The sequence below is a fragment of the Octopus sinensis genome, linkage group LG1 (assembly GCF_006345805.1).
Source record: "Octopus sinensis linkage group LG1, ASM634580v1, whole genome shotgun sequence".
In the NCBI taxonomy this organism is placed as follows: Eukaryota; Metazoa; Mollusca; class Cephalopoda; order Octopoda; family Octopodidae; genus Octopus; species Octopus sinensis.
In genome coordinates this window covers 10,926,352-10,945,273 of record NC_042997.1, presented here as the reverse complement: position 1 = coordinate 10,945,273, position 18,922 = coordinate 10,926,352, and the positions used below count along the sequence as shown (strand labels likewise).

The following is an 18,922-nucleotide window of genomic DNA, read 5'->3' as shown; positions in this document are numbered from 1 at the left end:
TTTCTTTGCTAGCCTGGGTTTGAACAAGAAGTTATTTGAGGTAGGAATCTCTTCTGTTTTCAAGGAAAGGAATTTTTGACTTTAATTTCTTAACTCCAGAAGTCATCATAAGTTCAAAGCAATCTGTCATGTCAACAAGGACTGTCATCACCACCATTTTCCAAACAATTGATAAACATGGAATATCAACATTCACGCATATGCACACCAGAGACATGCCTGTACTTGTCTATATTATCCATATATTTTCAAATTTGAATATACTGACTTAAGAGGTTCTGATGCACATAGGTGGAGGTGTTAGTGTATGATTGAGAAGTTTGCTTCCCAACCATATGGTTTGGGGTTCAGTTCTACTGTGATACCTTTGCAAATGTCTATTAAAGCCATGAGTCAACCAAAGCCCTGTGAGTGGATTTGGTAGGTGGAAACAGAAAGCAGCCTGTTGTGTATGTATGTATATGTAGATATATGTGTGTGAGCTGGTGTCTTTCTTTCTTGTGACATCATAAGATAGCTATAAATGTCATATTGTTTCTATTATTTCCAGTCTTCTTTGAAAACATGTTTGGTCACGGGGTAATATAACCCTACTTAAAAACAGGAGAGGATTGGTGGCGTCTGACTACAGAAAATATGCCTTAATACACCCTGCCTAGCCCATGCAAACATGGAAAAGTGGACATTAAAATGATGATGATGATGACAGAACATTAGATTATCTGTACAGATTATGTAATGAAGCTGATAGCAAGCTGGTTACCAATTTCTTGAATACTATCAACACAGAGGTTACTTACTTTCCACTGTTACTATGATTTGAAAAAAAATAAATTTCATTGTTTTACACATTTGGCAATGCTACAGAAATAAGCTTTAATGTGGTGTATATAAACTAAAATATAAGTTTGTATTGGTGGAGATTAAAATGCATGTTAGGATTAAAAATCCTTGAGCAAACTTGGAAAAATGATATGTTAATGGAAGTAGATCTGAAAACATCACTGTAGCAATATCTCCCAAAAGATGAAATTAATTAATATCAATTCAACTTGACAACCATACAGGAAATTTCTCACAGATAATAGCTGTGTAAACTACCAAAGTATTTGTAATAATATTGAAATGAAGATTCACAGGAACTGTAGTTTTCCATTTATAGGTTACTGCATTCTCTCTTCAAAAGACAATTCTCTCTTTTTTTTTATTATAGTTTTCATTTTTGAGGTTTGTCCAGTGTTCGTTTATGTTATTCAGTTGAGGAATAACTGTTTTAATAAGTGCTCTCAACAAATGTATGACCAAGATAAAAGAAAAAATATTGAACACGTGCAGGTGGCACGTAAAAAGCACCCACTACACTCACGGAGTGGTTGGCGTTAGGAAGGGCATCCAGCTGTAGAAACACTGCCAGATCAGACTGGGCCTGGCGCAGCCTTCTGGCTTCCCAGGCCCCAGTTGAACCGTCCAACCCATGCTAGCATGGAAAACGGACGTTAAACGATGATGATGATGATGAAGGCTCATAATAAAAAATTGTTATCTTACAACTTGAAGTTAGTTATTTCTCTTTAAAGAATATCTTCCAATCAAAATAAGCTTTACTTATCCTAAAGAGATATAATGTATAGTAGAGATGGAGATGTTTGAGTGAATAAATACAGATCAACAGCTGAGAATGCTTGTGTGTGCACACACATGACCAAGACAGCTAAACTCTCAAATGAACCAGTTCATCAAACTAAGCAATACAGCTTCATAAAATTGGTAAGCATTGTTTAGCTCTATGATAGTCCTGATCAAAGGTGCTCCACACATAATCATTCAATACCTCCACATTAATCAAAGTATTCGTTTTCCAATAGGTTATCATAATATATGAGAAATTAGTTGTAAGTCATGAATTGTATAAAAGGATGAAGTATAAATGTTATGGAAGAAATTATGCAATTGAAACCATTTTTGTTTTTTAAAATAAATCATGGCAGTGATTCAATACAATTAACTATAGTAAAATACTGATTTCCTTGTATTTTAAATAGTGTTAAAAAATATTAGTGCCTATATCAAATAACTATGATCCATCACTTAAATGCAAAATGGTTATAATGTGGAACTATATCTTCATCAGTGGTTAATACAAGTAATGCATTTCAAATTCAGCATCCATAGAGATAGTGTAAATTTACACCTATATTGTAACAACCATACTATAAAGGTGTTAATTTAAAAATTAAATCAACATTTTAAACTCGGTTAGGTTAAATGACAACCGTATTATATCTTTCCAATTAATAAAATCTCAGTTCTAAATAAGCTAAATTAACTGATCATTTCCAAATTAAGTTCTGATTGTATTGGGGATAGAGGTCCTATTTCTTAGTTCACTCATTAAATTAATTTAGCAAATCTAATGAACTGAATACATAGAAACCTTAAAATATGAACACAAATCATTAACAGTGTATTTTCCACAAATAATTGTCTAATTTCTTACCACAAGCCTATAGATTTGCAGATAAGGAGCTCAGTCAATTGAATTAGCTCCAGTACTGGAATGTTTTCATCAATTCCAAAAAGATGATTGTTTAAGTCAACAGATTTTAGTTCAGACTGTACACTGACATACCTAATTACCAAAATGCATGTTTTCCCAACAAGTCTAGATATTTTTAAACACCTTAAAGCAGTGGATACCAAAAGTTGCCCCATGGTCATATAAATAATAAAAAGTTCAAAAAAATACAAACTAAAATTCTCTAACGGCTATGTTACATATGTTGAATAAAGAAGCAAGTACATAACTTTTTGTAGTTTAAAATTATTTCTTGACTTTATACACAAAGTGTACGAAAATATTTTTATTTGCTGCAAAGTGTGCCATAATCAAAAAGAAAAAACAAAGATGTTTAGGAACCACTGCTCTAATGTATAAGATACTGAAATATAATTTAGTTAGATATTATGATGCAAATGCGTAACTTCGTCTTTAAGCAAATTTAGAATTAAAGAATTAAACACATTGTTGTTATACACACAGTCACATTTTTATATACAAACACCTACTTAAATATTCCAGTGTAGTTAAAATATCCAAATACACTTCCTTAAATAGGTCAGCTGCAAAAAAATATAATTATCAGAGAGAAATATCTTTTTGTAAATACATCTCTACATTTGCAACTATGTTTATAAAAAAGAAAAGGGGCAGTTCTTCAATGAATATATATATAGATATATCCTTTGTATGTTTGTTTTCTAGAATAAGTCAAAGAAAAATCAAAGAATTTCAGATTTATAAGAAACTGTTAATGAAGAATTTCAAATTGACAAAGGTAGATGCTTGTAATTTCTGCCCTGGATCAGCAGCACACTAGCACAAATACTCAAAGACCCCAGCAGAAAGTTTAGACAGCAGCAGAGTCCAAGTGAGTTTATAACAACAGCAAAGTGGAAATACTTGGTTGCTAGAATGCTGTAGTTTTTTGTTGTATTTTTGTGGTACTGTTCAAAATTGTTCAGTTTGGTACTTGTTAGGTGGAATACACTAGTTGCTAGAATGTTTAGAGGTAGCTATTGGTATGAATTTCCAAAAATTGGCTTTGGTGGTAACTGCGATGGATCTTCTATCATACTTCTGTTTGCTACAAGGATTAAAAAAACAACACAAAAAAAGACAATTTAATAACTAGAATGATGTGTGTTTGCATAAATATAGATACAGAAACACTTAGAAATTGCAGTCAGAATTTATTAACTTTTGCGAAAATTAGGGAAATAATTCAAGCATGTAATAAAATGGTACATTTTTATTTAAGAAATACTTAATAAAATTCTAAAATAAGGTAATAAAAATATTATGATATTATATTACATTTGATGTGATATTAAGAATTAACGGATTATTCTAGCTCTAAAAGGAATAATAAAATACCTCTACATGAAATAGTCTTAAAAAGTGGAAAATTTAAACTCAATATCTGCATTAAAACTGGAATTCAAAAAAATATCCTGTGGTTATTAACTAATACTTCTAATTTTTACTTGCACTTTTCTGACTCTTTTGTGATTTTAAAAATAAAATGGCACATTCACATTAAGTTAATAACAACCATAACTAAAACTTATTTCTAAAATTATCTCAACTCTATTTCAATACTTACTGAAGCAGAAATAGTTAACATACAATATTCATTCATCATCATTTAACTTTTCCATGCTGGCATGGGCTGGATGGTCTGACAGGATTTGATGTCTCCAAGGACTGTGTCATACTCCAAGGTCATTTTGGCAAGGTTTCTATGGCTGGATGCCCTTTCTAATGCCAACCATTTTCAATGTAGAGTGGATACCTTTTTCATGCTACCTGCACTATTCAGGTTGTAATGCAGTTTGCAGAACTACAAATCCTGATGGTGGGGTAGCTTCATGCTAAGGGACAAGGGGATTGAACTAAGAGAACCAGGAAGCAGTGCAGGTTCTTGTAGAAGATCTGCTTGGCTACAATAGTAGGGGGAGAGTACAGACAGAGAAAATGAACAGTAGGAGCTGTTAAGATAAATATTGGCGGTGAGGTACATCAATGGTCCCACAAGGCACAAGGTGGGTTGAAGAATCAGTTTGCAAAACTGTATGGAAAACACAACCAGACTGACAGAATGGATAGGGTGGGGGAAAGCAGTAGGAGTAATAAAGATGATACAGTTGTCAGTGGAGAAGGACAAGAGAGAGGGATGTCACGGCTGGTCAATGCAGCAACTTTGCTTACAAACATATATAAGAAACAGCCATGATCTAATGTTCCCTTGGCTAAGCACAGTCACTGTTTTGCATGGTTGGTAGTATAGTCCTTGAATTGACTCTAGTGTATTAATGATATTTATTTCTTGCAGTGTAAAAAACTGAATACAATAAGGCATTTCTGGCAATATGCCACTATTATTTCTACTTAATAATCAAAACATTTATATATGCTCTGATAATTTTTATTTATATCAGAAAATGTGAGCAGCTGTGTTATCAATTATAGGTTTCAAATAGGACAATCACTGGTTCACTTATTTCCAACAAGGAGAGAGACAAGGGAATGTCTAACAACATAGAACAAATATTGCAAGAAACTTCATTTAAAGAGGAGTGGTTTTATGGCTTTCTTGTAATTATTAACAACCTTTACTAATATACTTTGGCAAAAATACACATACACAAACACATGCTTTTATATATATATTGGGTCATCCCATAAATAAAGTGGTTCTTTCAATTATATGAACTAAAAGTCAGACGCGACGGGATAAGCAACTTTCATCAACTTGCTATAAAAGCAGGTAGTAATGTTACCTTGTCCTTATTCTTGGTGCAAGTTTTGAAGGGTGCAATTCGATTTTAACAGTTATTTTTTTCAAAGCTAATGGAAATGACAAAGGAGCATGTTTGGCATATTCTGCTTTATGAGTTCAATAAAGGCAACAATGCAATGGAAAGTGGGAGGAAAATTAATACAGTATATGGGGGGAATGGACAATGTACATAAGCCAGTGTCAACTGTGGTTCCAGAAATTCCGAGCTGGAAACTACAGCCTAGAAGACAAGCCTCATTCTGGAAGAACTGTAGAGCTCGACGAGGATGTCCAGCAAACCCTGGTGGAACAAAATCCCATCGTAATCGTCGAGGAACTAGCAGAGAAGCTTGGATCTGGTCATTCAACCATTCATTGACACCTGCGTACCATTGGAAAAGTCAGACCTATACAGTATATTCAGAAATTATGTCAGTGCCACCAGACTGGCTCCCATGCCAGTGGTACATAAAAGCACCCACTACACTCTTAGAGTGGTTGGCATCAGGAAGGGCATCCAGCTGTAGAAACCTTGCCAAATCAGATTGGACCCAGCTTGCCAGTTCTCAGTCAAACCATCCAACCCATGCCAGCATGGAAAGCAGATATTAAATGATGTTGATGATGATGATTAAAAGCATTCCTAAAACAATTAGTATTAAGGTATTAAAAATGCTATAAAATATAAAACAATGTTTAAAAAATATACAGAAATAAAAAGGGAAACACATTGTTGGTCTTTTATTGATAAATTTTGCTTATCAATAAAATATCTAAATAAAGCACATAACTTCTAAAGGAATGTCTATGGTTTAATATAGCTGGACAAAAAGAAAAAATAAATGTCAAACTTACCGGGATTGAACTGTTCTGCAGAAAACCGAGTAATTAATATGCCTACACCTTCAATTAATGCAAGTAGTACACCACCTGATGAAAGAAAGAAGGTTGTATACAGAGGATTTGTGACAAAGCAAACAGTGAACACATGGTTCACGGCTGATAAATATCAAGGAGTGATGTTCGTAGAGGCCACACCTCATGGGAAATTAGCCCATAGATTTAGGAAGGCTCTGAAGGACATCAAACTCAAACTCAACATTAAGATTGTTGAGAAACCAGAGAGCTCCATCAGATCATAATTACATAGGACACACCCCTTCAAAAATACTGGATCTTTTCTGTTTGGCTGCCCAATTTTCAATCTCTTCAATTGCTGTTCAAATTGATTTCATATTTGGTGTAATGATATAGTTTTATATGCTAAATCAATGCCTTGAAATTCATTTTCGCCATAAATAAATTAATAAAGAGTTAATAGCTTTTAAATTTTGCAAATTTGAGGTAAGCTCCATGCACCCTCAGTTTCTCCGAGGGTGCAAGAAGCTGCCTTAATCTTATCAACTCTGAAACTGTAAACGCATCTGATAAGTATTCATGAAACATCTTGAATGTTAATAAAGCTATATTTAGCTTATCTTTATATATATATCTTTTATTATTTACTTGTTTCAGTCATTAGACTGTGGCCAAGCTGGAGCACTGCCTTGAAGAGTTTTTAGTTGAATGAATCAACCCCAGTACTTTTCCTAAGCCTGGTACTTATTCTATAGGTCTCTTTTGCTGAACTGCTAAGTTATCAGGACATAAACAAACCAATACAGGTTGTCAATACTTTTGTGTCTGATTATTAGACCTAAGGAATCTTAAAAAAAAACATAAAAAGGATCTATAATTAGAGAATTAAAGCTAGGTCCACCACTCATGCATATTATCTGAAGCACTCTCCATTACATTTGGAATAATATCTAAAAAGGTAAATTTGCCCAAATGAAAGAATATCAACTTACCAATTATTGCTGAACCAACCATTGCACCAGCACCATCTGCAATAAAAGAGTTAAAAAAAAACTAGTCAACAGAAAGACACTTAAGTTTTATCACAGCATGAAAGTAGGCATCAGAAGATTCCAAATCAATTTTCTCCATTTTATGCTAAGAGTAAGAATATACAAGAGCTTTACAGAATGTTTCCAAGACTGGATGCAGCAAAAGAGAAATAATCACTACTAAGTTACCCTTAAACAAGACACTTGGTAAGAATCTTACAATGGTATTAACTCTGTAAACAATATCTAATTACTAGTTGGAGATGTTGAACCAGGTGGGAAACAAAGTTCATCCATATACTTCATCTGACGGATGGACTTCCTTACAGTTTCACAAGGTTTGGGTTAACTGGAAGCAATGGTAAGAGACCTCCTAAATGCAGTGCAATGGAACCAAACCCAGAAGCATGATTATGAAGTAAACTCCTTGGTAGACTGAAACTGAAAGAAGCCTGTCGTATATACGTATATATATATATATATATGTGTGTGTGCTTGTGTGTCTGTGTTTGTCCCCCTAGCATTGCCTGACAACCGATGCTGCTGTGTTTATGTCCCCGTCACTTAGCGGTTCGGCAAAAGAGACCGATAGAATAAGTACTGGGCTTACAAAGAATAAGTCCTGGGATCGATTTGCTCGACTAAAGGCGGTGCTCCAGCATGGCCGCAGTCAAATGACTGAAACAAGTAAAAGAGTAACTGCTCAGTTATTCAGCTAACCACTAAAGTAGGCAAAAGTCTATATTTCAATAAATAATTTCTTATGAAGTTAAAGAAGATACAGTTAAATTCTAAACTATACAATTAAATAACAAAATTTGATACATCTTTAAAGTATTAAAAATTTTTTGTGTGTAAGATTAACAAGGTATGAAGTTTGTGCCTAAAATATATTTGGAAAGTTGTTTCAAAGAAATTCCTTGTGAGTGCATTTGTCAGAGACTGACAAGTAACCCACTGTGCATGTGTTACTGTCTCCTTTCCTTGACATAACATGATAGTTGTAAACAAGTGTTACTATCAAGCAAGCAGTGTCCTTCATTTCCAATCTTCTATGGAAATGTGTTTGTCATAGAGGGTTGGGAGAAATAAGGGCATCTTCTAGCAAAGGAGGTTCACTTCAGTAAATTCCATCCAACACATGCAAGCAAGGAAAAAAGTATGTTAAAAAAAAATGATGATAAAAGTAAAAGTAGTACTAACCAATGAATTAAAACTAATTGCTCAATGAGGTAAAACTAATAAGGACAAAACCTATTTTCAGATTATAATTAACGCAATATTGGCTTTGTGTGTAATTAAAATTTTAGATATTCTAACCCTTCAGCTTTTAAATCAGACATATCTGGCCCAAATATTCTACCTGTTTTATGTTCAAAGTGGCCAGGTCTGGACAATCACAGTTAACCTTTAATGTCATTTTAAAACTGTACAATCACATCATCAAAATCTCAAAACTATGAGATACTGCTTGACTAATTCAAACAATGTAACTGAATAAGCATTACATTTGACATCTAAATGTAAAAAGGTTAGCTTTCAATGGAGCCTAAATGAAAAGATGTTCGAGTTAATCTTAGAAAATTAGAAATAAAACAGATAACTTACTTCGGATAGAGAGCACGGCTCCTGTCAGTGCACCACTTGTGATTGAATTCCAAGGGTCTTCTTTTTTTCGAATGTAAACTAAAGAGCAATCAATAGCTGAAAACAGGCCTCCCCAAACTGCAAAATTACCTGTGAGAAAACAAAAAGACAACTGAAAATAACTTGTACAACTAAATACTGAAATAATATATAAACGGCCATGCTGGGGCACAACAGTGGTGCCCCAGCATGGTCGTAGCTTTCGGGCTGAAACACTTTTAAGGATTTAAGGAAAGCTTAGCTGTCACTTGTTAGTATGACTAGGTAATTTGTACCATGCTTTTGCTAATATATATATATATATATGATTTATAAATGCACTGTCCTTAATACATTACACAATTCTACACCCACATATATAGGAACAACCATAAATTTTAAACAACGATATGCCGCTCACCTCCATTCCTTTAGATACGATAAACATAGTAAATCTACAACACTAGCCAGTCACATACATCATCTCAAAAATACAAATATACCCTATACGTTGTCATGGTTCATATTTATTCAGGGCTTCCTTACCAAGGTCAATGCTCAACCTGCAAGCTTTGCTTGAAGGAGGCACTCCACATATTAAAGCATAACTCTTCAACACTACTAAATAAACATGAGGTCCTAAGCACATGCAACCACTGCTTTTTTCATGCCTTCAAATTCTACCACAAATCTAAATGCCTAGATAACCACACAGTATATTTCCACAATACCCCGTAGGTAATCACCAACAACCTTATGAATCTCCATTTTAAATTCTAATCCTTATCTAACTCCCATTCTTACTTTAGGATCACAATCATTTAATTATATATATATATATATATGTGTGTGTGTGTATGTATATACATATATGAACATAATCGAAGGGTCTTAGAGTCAATCTAGCTAAAACCAAAGTCCTAATAAGTAGGAAGGTAGACAAATCACAAACGCCTTCAGGTAGATGGCCCTGCTCAATCTGTAGAAAAGGTGTAGGTAGAAACTCTATAGGATGCACCAAGTGTAAGCTATGGACACATAAGAGGTGCAGCAATGTCAAAGGAAGGCTAAATAGGAAGATGGTTTTTGTATGTGGCAGATGCTCAGGAACAATAAACACTGAAAATGCTCTGAGATCAACTTCTGTCACTTTCCAGAAATAGTTGATAGCTTCCATTACCTAGGTGACCAAGTCAGCAGCGGGGGCAGGTGTGCTGAAAGTGTAACTGCTAGAGTAAGAATAGCTTGGGCAAAGTTCAGAGAGCTCTTATCTCTGCTGGTGACAAAAGGCCTCTCGCTCTGAGTAAAAGGCAGACTGTATGATGCGTGTGTACGAACAGCCATGCTACATGGCAGTGAAACATGGGCCGTGACTGCTGAGGATATGCGTAAGCTCGCAAGAAATGAAGCCAGTATGCTCCGATGGATGTGTAATGTCAGTACTCATACTCGGCAGAGTGTAAGTACCTTGAGAGAAAAGCTGGACCTAAGAAGCATCAGATGATGATATATATATGCAAAATGTGGCTGCGTGTGTACCGTTGGCGATTTTTTTCCCTCCGTCTTCCCTTCTCTGGATCTTTCTTTTTCCTATGTTTCTGACGAAGAGCTCCGCTCGAAATGTAAAACCCTCCTTCTTCCCTTCCTTCTTGAGCGTTCAATAATACTATATTTGTTCCACGTCCTCGCGTTGTTGTGTTTTCATGTTTGGATTAACTTTATATATATATGTGTGTGTGTGTATGTGTTTGTATACATATAAACGAGTATGTATGAGTATATGTATAGCTATTTTATTTAAATATGGATTTGCATGTGGATATATGTAAGTATATATATGTACACATATGTGCCTGTGTGTGTGATTGCAAGTGTGTATATATTCATACATATGATTATGCATGTGTGTTTGCGTGCATACATTTATATATACAAAAATAAATACGAATAAGCATATATATGTGTGAATGAGTGTGAACATACATGAGTTTGTATACATATGCCTATGTTGAAGTATATGTCTATATATGTGTGGGTGTGTGTATACATCATCATCATTGTTTAACGTCCGCTTTCCATGCTAGCATGGGTTGGACGATTTGACTGAGGACTGGCGAACCAGATGGCTGCACCAGGCTCCAATCTTGATCTGGCAGATTTCTACAGCTGGATGCCCTTCCTAACGCCAACCACTCCGAGAGTGTAGTGGGTGCTTTTACGTGGCACCGGCACGAGGGCCAGTAAGGCGGTACTGGCAACGGCCACAAAAAAAATCGTTCTTTTTTTTCTCTCCAGATATACACTCTTACATTCTTTCTTTCTTTTCCTACTTATCACACAACTATTTATAGCAACTTGACTTATTTCTGCCTCAATTTTTACCACCAAAACTAATACCCACTTACACATCACCCTACCCTGACCTTCTCTCTACCTTTTCTATACCCATCCCCTAATGCAGCTCTATCACACCACCTCTGCTCACATACCTCACACTTTTTTACTCTTTACCCTCTCATCTCTCCCTTCCTCCTATCATTTTATCTTGACCACTAGCTAACACACCCTCTCTCATTTCATTTCGTTCCCTCTTCATTTTTTTTTGTCACCCTCCCTTTTCCTTCTTCCTGTTTTCTAATCATAGAAATCTCTCCTCCCTCCATCTATCCATTGATATTACAAACACATTCCCAGATTTTAATTCACATCAAAAATCCCCCTCGAACGAACAACACTGTTTACAGGCTCTATGCTTGGAATGACAAAACATAACTACCATTGGAACTCACACATAATGTACAAGAAATTTCTTCACAACTTATATACACCATTCTACTTGAATAATGGAACTGCAAATACAATATCCTTATGTATCTCTATTTTCATTCTGTTACTTCCCTCTGTATTTCATATTTTCTCTACAATAATTAATACTCATTTTCTTGCACCATCTCTGATGAAGGCATATATAAAATATCCCGGAAACAGCTGTAAGACCTTTTCTTTATAAATGTTCTGAAAACTATTTACAGCCTTTGATTTTTTTTATCTGATTCTGTCTGTCTGTCTCTCTCTATATATATTTATGTAAATTCACATTAAACACATTTTGAGTGCATTCAACAAGTGATAAGACTTGCAGTGGAAATAGTCTCAAAAAAAAATTTCTCCTAGGCGTGTGTGGAAATATTTTTGTGAATGACATCATTGGATCACAAGACATATTTCTGTGTGTTTCTGCTTCCTCAAGTATGAAAACCAAATCAATCAATCACAGCCTGATAAGAATGGAATTATTCTTACTAAAACAGCATACAGAACATTAACTGATGTGCATGAAGCTTAGTCAAGCTAGAATTATATATATTCTATGCTAGCATAGGCGTGGCTGGGGAGTTATTTCAAAAGGGGGAATTTTATTTCAGGTGTCTTTGGAAGCTCAGAGAGACTGGTCAACAACGAATATCACTATTTTGCTCAATTGATGAAAAACATGGAACATCAACATGCAAACCTCTGTGAATGTGTACAGAAGGCTGATCTCAAAATGCTGAACCATATGAAGGAGATAACAGAGGACCAAGATATGTGGTGCATTGCTGTACTTGAGAAAACCCATCCACCACAACAGAATTGAGATCCTAAAACCAAGGTTCCATTTAAAAAGCACTGGTGCTGATGCCACTTAAAAAGTACCAGTGATGATGCCACATAAATAAGCACCCAGTACACTCTGTAGAGTGGTTGGCATCAGAAGGGGCATCAAGCCAAAACAGATGATGGAACCTGGTGTGCCTCCTGGCTTTACTAGTTCCTGTTAAGCTACTCAACCCATGCCAGCACAGAAAACGAACGTTAAATGATGACGATGATGATGATGATGATGATATGCATACATACATGGAGTCAGAGAGAAAGTGTTGCAAAATTTTTCAAACACTATTGTCATGGGAGTATGACCTGAGAACAACAAATGGCACCATAAGTACATATAGCTATGTAGAGCACTTACCGCCAGTAACAGGAGCTCTCTGTTTGATGGAAACAAAACTGCCAATTAGTCGTCTGTAATGTCCCTGGAAAAAATACATAGAAATCAGATTAATATTTTTGAATAAATAAAGAGTTCATAAAAGGACTTAAGGAATATTTGACTGTAAAAAACATTTTGTAATGCTTAATGTGTTAATGGGTCACCAGTGAAAGCTTCATCAATCATATAATGACTACAGTTAGAAATTGCAAGTAAAACGTAATGGTCGAACTGTGAATCAGACTAACATCACATACTTTTCGCACTGTAAACAATATCTATTTAAATCTATGCACTAATAAATGTTAGATTATGAGAAAATCAATATATAGTGGCTTGTTCTGTCAGAAATAGCAGCCAAATAGCCCTCACATCACACCTCACTGTCTCAAAAAAGAAAGCCATAAAGGATGTCACCCTGGATACACTGAACATGAAAAATGGTTGGATTATCATTGACAGAATGCCTTTTGATCACAGTTGACCTGGAGCTAATATCATGTGAATGGCATTTTTTAATAACCAGCTTTTTACATTGTACAGTATGTCTTGATATACAAATTAATTTGTTCCAAGAGACCGCTTGTAAAATGAAAACTCATAAAGCAGAGCAATACTTTCCCATAGTAGCAATGTTACAAACCATAATTTATTCTACGAAAAATATTTTACCTATAAAATTTATAATACTTGTAAATAAAGGGCAATAAAACAACAGTAGAATGCAAAGAATATTTCATGTAAAGTATAAAGAATGTCAAGTTCATTTATAATAAAAAATATTATAATTGCATTCTGAATACATTTCACTAGACTCACATACAAACAAACCATCACTTGTAGATGCAATTGCCAATTCACAAGCACTTGTAGACAGACTAGAGTTGTTTGCTTAGAAGAAGCTTTTTTCTGCTCTCTATAAATTTCTTGGTAACATGCAGAAGCAATTATTATGGTAGTAGAAACTTTTGCCATTCAAAATTTGGATCTTGTGCTTGGAAAATTTATTATAAATTAAAATTCGTAAACCTGGGGTCTCATAAAGCAGGTCCTCATTAAGTGAGGTATTACTGTACTGAGGAAAAAAAACAACAAAAACATCTGAATGGCACAACTCTTCTCACAGAACATTGAAACCACTTATCAAGGTATTATAGAATGATTTGAATCCAGAAACTATGTAGTTGTAAAGCAAATTTCTTTCTTACTCTATACAATCTTCAGAAACACGTGACAATGTACATTAATGCAAAATACTGTCATCTGCTGCCATCCCTCCCAACATATCAAAGACGACTGAAAAAGTTGTAAACAAACTCTTTCATCAGCAACTATTCATTTTCTTTGAATTACCAGTATGGTTCCAGAAGAGCTACAGGTGCCTTACAATTGGCATGCACTGCTTCTAAGAACAGAGATAGGGAAAACATTCTCTAATGAAGATATAACAAACAATTCTATCAACAAACTAAGATTTTAGACCCTATTGGTTACTGATACTGAACAGTATTCAAGTAAGACTTATATTGGAATCCTGGTCACAAAATTTAGACAGTGCAACTGTTACAAGTATAATGACACTGCATTCAAAAACAAATACCATCTGGCAGACTAGTAAAGACTCAATCCCCAACATATTGAAACAGCTTATACACAAACTAGCCAGCTGTGCAATACTTTCACTCAGGATCAGCTGGTGCACTTGCTTTTCCAAATAATATCTACTGTCTCAATCAAGAGTATATCATAAATACTTTGCTTGCCCACTTAGCAGTGTGGACGTAAAATGCATCCAGTCCACATTGTAAAGTAGTTGGCATTTGGAATGGCATCCAGCAGTAAAAACCTTGGCAAAAGCAACCTTGCCTGTGCTCATGCCAAGTAAAAAGCACTCTGTCGTCTCTGCTGGGTGGTTGGTGTTAGGAAGGGCATCCAGCTGTAAAAATCCTGCCAAAACAGACACAAAAGTCTGATGCAGGCTCCTGTCAAACTGTCCAACCCATACTAGAATGAGACGGCGGATGTTAAATGATGGTGATGGATCATTTTATCTCAAAACTGTCCATGTTTAACCAACAGAAATACAAACTGAACTCACCAGTCCTAGAAGGCCTATAAAATTCATGAGTGTTGCTTCTTATCCAAGATTAACGTAATTTTAAATTTGCAAATAGAAAGCTTTTAAGAACCCAGAGGCTACTTTGGTTAATCTAATATAAGTTTGAGGCTACTTGCAGTGTATGACTGAAACCCTGTTCCCAAAGAAGGTGCTCATTTTTTAGTTTGCCATGAAGACAATGGGTAGACAATATCAAATATAATTTGAAAGGAGATAACTAGTCTCTTTAATCTCAGTGGTGGCTACTCAATCCTACAGGAAACAGTAAACTAAAAATTATGTACTGCTTACAGACAATTCAAAACTATCTTAAATCCTTCATTTTGTCTGCTTTTTACTGCTAGAATGGGTTGGAAAAATACATTTCAAGGCATTGTTTTATAAAGAAAAGAGTAATAGAATCCTGAAACAGTGAAACAACAAACAAACTTACACTGGGTGCATTCCTAAATCCTTTGATTCCATGAAATACAGACCCTCCTATGGCACCCATAGAAAAGGCACCACCACAATCATCCACTATTCTCCAAGGACTAAAAAAAAAAGATGCAAAGAAAAAGAAATTGAAAAGTAAAGTGCATTAATTTAAATATAAATAATTTGATATTTTAAAAATGTATTTTATTCATGACATCAATGTATGAAATTCTGAACAAAAACACGGGACAAAAATTAGAAATTCGTTTTGTTACTTTATCTGTAAATAATGAAAAAAATGTTTCTGGATGATCTATTAGCTTGGGAAATTAACTGAACGTTCCTGTTTTCTTCCTTATGTGTAAAATTAATTATCTTCTAATTATTATTATTTTTTTTTTTTTTGCTCAGGTAATAATTCTGAATTTCAGCAATATTGCAAGCTTTTTTTTTAAAAAGGTACAATCTGTCGTTAAATTTTGTGCCTAGGAGCACTTTAAGAAATATTTAATGCAGCGTTGTTTTCATTAGCAGCACTCACTCAGTTTACGTAGCTAAAAGTGCACGACTTTGCCGAGGTGAACTTGCTCTGAATTTAAAGGTGAACTGTGAATATCATGGCAGTTTACAAGTTTAAACCTATCAATAGCTTCATGATTTGTCTACAAACAAGAAGCGATCTGAATGCTTTAAAACAGAATTTAAAAATATTTTTTTCATGTCTGTTGGTTAACCTTACGATATAAAGTAGAGAGGAGAGAGAGAGGGATGTATAGACAATCTTAATTGCTGTTACCATATTTCGGTTGAAATACATCGCCTGTTTCAATTTTTAGAATAATAAGGAATTTAGTAAAATAACTTTATTATTGAGCTGGTGTTTGTTATAGATTAAGGAAATTTTGGTAGAAGATTCTATTTTAGATTACTTTAAAACAGTAACTTTGATTCATAGAACCAGAGCGGTATCAAAAGGGTTAAACTGAGATCGATATGCAAAAAGTCTTCGAATAAAAGATCGATATTTTGTGACCGCACGTCAAAAGTACATTAGTTTATCAGAAAGAGTGACAAATAGATTTCTGCTTTCTACTTCTCATTCGTAATTAAGAAGTATTTAATGACAAGTGAATACAATTTTAATTGTATTCAGTATATTAAAACTGTAACCTCCGTCTAGGATGTTAGCAGAAGATATAACGAAGGTTAAGGGGAGAATAAAATTGCCAAGGTCAAAAAGCAGTTAGATATATTTTTGTGGAAAAGCACGTAGATGAATGAAGCGTGTATAAATTTTCATATTAATGTGATAAATAATTTCTGTATGTTTAACTCTAAGGTAAAATAAAAAGAGATGTTCAAATTTTTTTTCATACATTATTACACTTTCGGTTTTTGGTTAGGAAAATACACATAACTTACACAGAAATATATATTGTATGCAATGTATTTTCAGCAAGAACATTACTAGATATATAACATTTAAAATGAGTTTCTTTCTAGATACTGTTTTGACATATATGTTACCGTTTTCTCCCACATTTCTGTTTGTTTTTTTTTTTTTTTTTTTTTTTGAGAATCAATCCTGCTCATTTTTCATATTTAAATATATGGAATATATGAAAAAAAGATACTAACTTTTTGTAAAATCTCAGCTAACAATCAAAATTAAACGCTGTTCAAACGGTATGTATATCTCTTAAAACACTAACAGAAAATGAGGGAGTGAACCGGGCCCTAAAGTTTGAACTTGATCTCATTTAGCGCGAGGCACTGATAAAAAAATTCGTTACGTTCCACTAACATTGGCTTTAAGGGTACCACTTAAGAACAGTAGTACCGGCTTTTAGAAGAGTACCCAACTTATAGAAATTTCTTTTTACATATTAGGTTGTCCCAAAAGTTAGTAAACACTTGCGAAAATTGAATTTTTACTCGCCAAGTACTAACAAAATCAACAAAAATTATTCCTCAAAATAAAGACCATTATTTTCCAAGACTTTCTACGAACTTTTGGGACAACCTTATATTAAGCAATTTCCAATTTCCATTTTATTAACTCCTACAATAGTATATTCAAATTACGAAATAATCTATTTGAACCGCATTTAATAGTATGTATAGCATAGCCTAAGTATAAAAAGGAGGGGATAAACTATAATTTGAAGAAACTAGCGATGATCTTGCATCAGCAAAAAGCTAGTTAAAACATCTCTTGAAATAGATGTGTGGTGTGAGTAGAGGGTCCTTCTGAAAACATGAAAATGTTTATGAAGCAGTAACGGACATGAATATTTCGTAAATACATGTGTGGCTTACGTAATAACAAATGTAAACGGAAGTGCATAGTATGTGATCAACGAGGATAATAAACACACCAGAAAACCAGAAAAATGGTATATGTTAAAGTATTGAGTTACTTATAGTCAATCACAAACTGTTATTGATAGAAAATCTTTATCTTTATAAATGATTCAAAACATTTAAGTCGTATTCGAGCAAAACAACGTATTACCGAACATGCCTTGTCGTCGACATAAACACTACGCAAATGAAATTATATCGTCATTAAACTTATAGTGTAATAACAAATAAAATAACATATGTGACTTCTAGATGTAATTTTATAGATAAATGAAACCATGTAATTAATAAACTATTATAAAAATCAATTCTAATTTTACTGACCATGGATCACGTGCATACTCCTCCATTGCTGTCAGAAAAGGGGGTGCAACTCAAAATTGGCTTTATTTGCTGGAACGAACGACTTTTAGTGAAACGAAACGTTTTAAGTAATTTATAATTTATGGTAATTTATCAAAAGATAGTATTCACTAGCTCTGTTAATTATTTCAACATTAAACATTCATACAACAGCTAAAATATTGGTGTATGCTAATTTAATTAATTTGAATAAAAATATTTAATGATGAATTAAAATATAAATATCAGTCTTAACTCTTAAAAACCATGTTGGTAACTTCTCTATCGCTGCCAATTTCCTGGGAAGCACCCATAGAAACGGTTTACATGTCTCTGTCTCTCTCTCAGATCAAATCACTCTAGACAGTTTAAATGATAATGTATCGTACGAATGAGCGCAAGTAAACTCAGTTTTAATTGACAACAGATTATAAGCTTTCCATAGTGATTGAGGTAAAGAAGCATTCATTAATCATTTATCCTTTTAACCCTTGCAGATGGTTCGATGTTTATGAAGAAGAAAATTAATTACACTTGCTTAGAATAAGGAAAGTTACTTGTATTAGATTATCATCGTAATGAGGATCAGATTTATTTCTCATCCTCTATATATTATAGAAAAGTGAGTTTAGGACCAGCTCTCCATCTCCTCGATACTGGAGTTCAATATTGATTGATATCCTAACGCTTGTTGATCGGCTTCAGATCAACCTTATTGAACAAACCTTTCATCAAAGTTTTTCAGCCGCAACCATCAAATATTCTCAGGAATACCTGTATTCAGAACTACTTC

At 34.1% G+C, this 18,922-nt stretch overlaps 1 protein-coding gene across 1 annotated transcript; it reads right to left on the bottom strand.

Annotated features, from left to right (window-relative positions):
* Positions 1-2,846: 2,846 nt before the first annotated feature.
* On the bottom strand, positions 2,847-18,239 carry LOC115218108 (mitochondrial import inner membrane translocase subunit Tim17-B). Its single transcript, XM_029787898.2, has 7 exons — positions 18,112-18,239; positions 15,440-15,539; positions 12,867-12,930; positions 8,837-8,965; positions 7,190-7,225; positions 6,195-6,269; positions 2,847-3,644 (listed from the first exon to the last, which is right to left on the bottom strand). Exons 1-7 carry the CDS (start codon positions 18,135-18,137, stop codon positions 3,574-3,576), a joined length of 501 nt encoding a protein of 166 aa, XP_029643758.1. The 5' UTR covers positions 18,138-18,239; the 3' UTR covers positions 2,847-3,573.
* Positions 18,240-18,922: the final 683 nt, after the last annotated feature.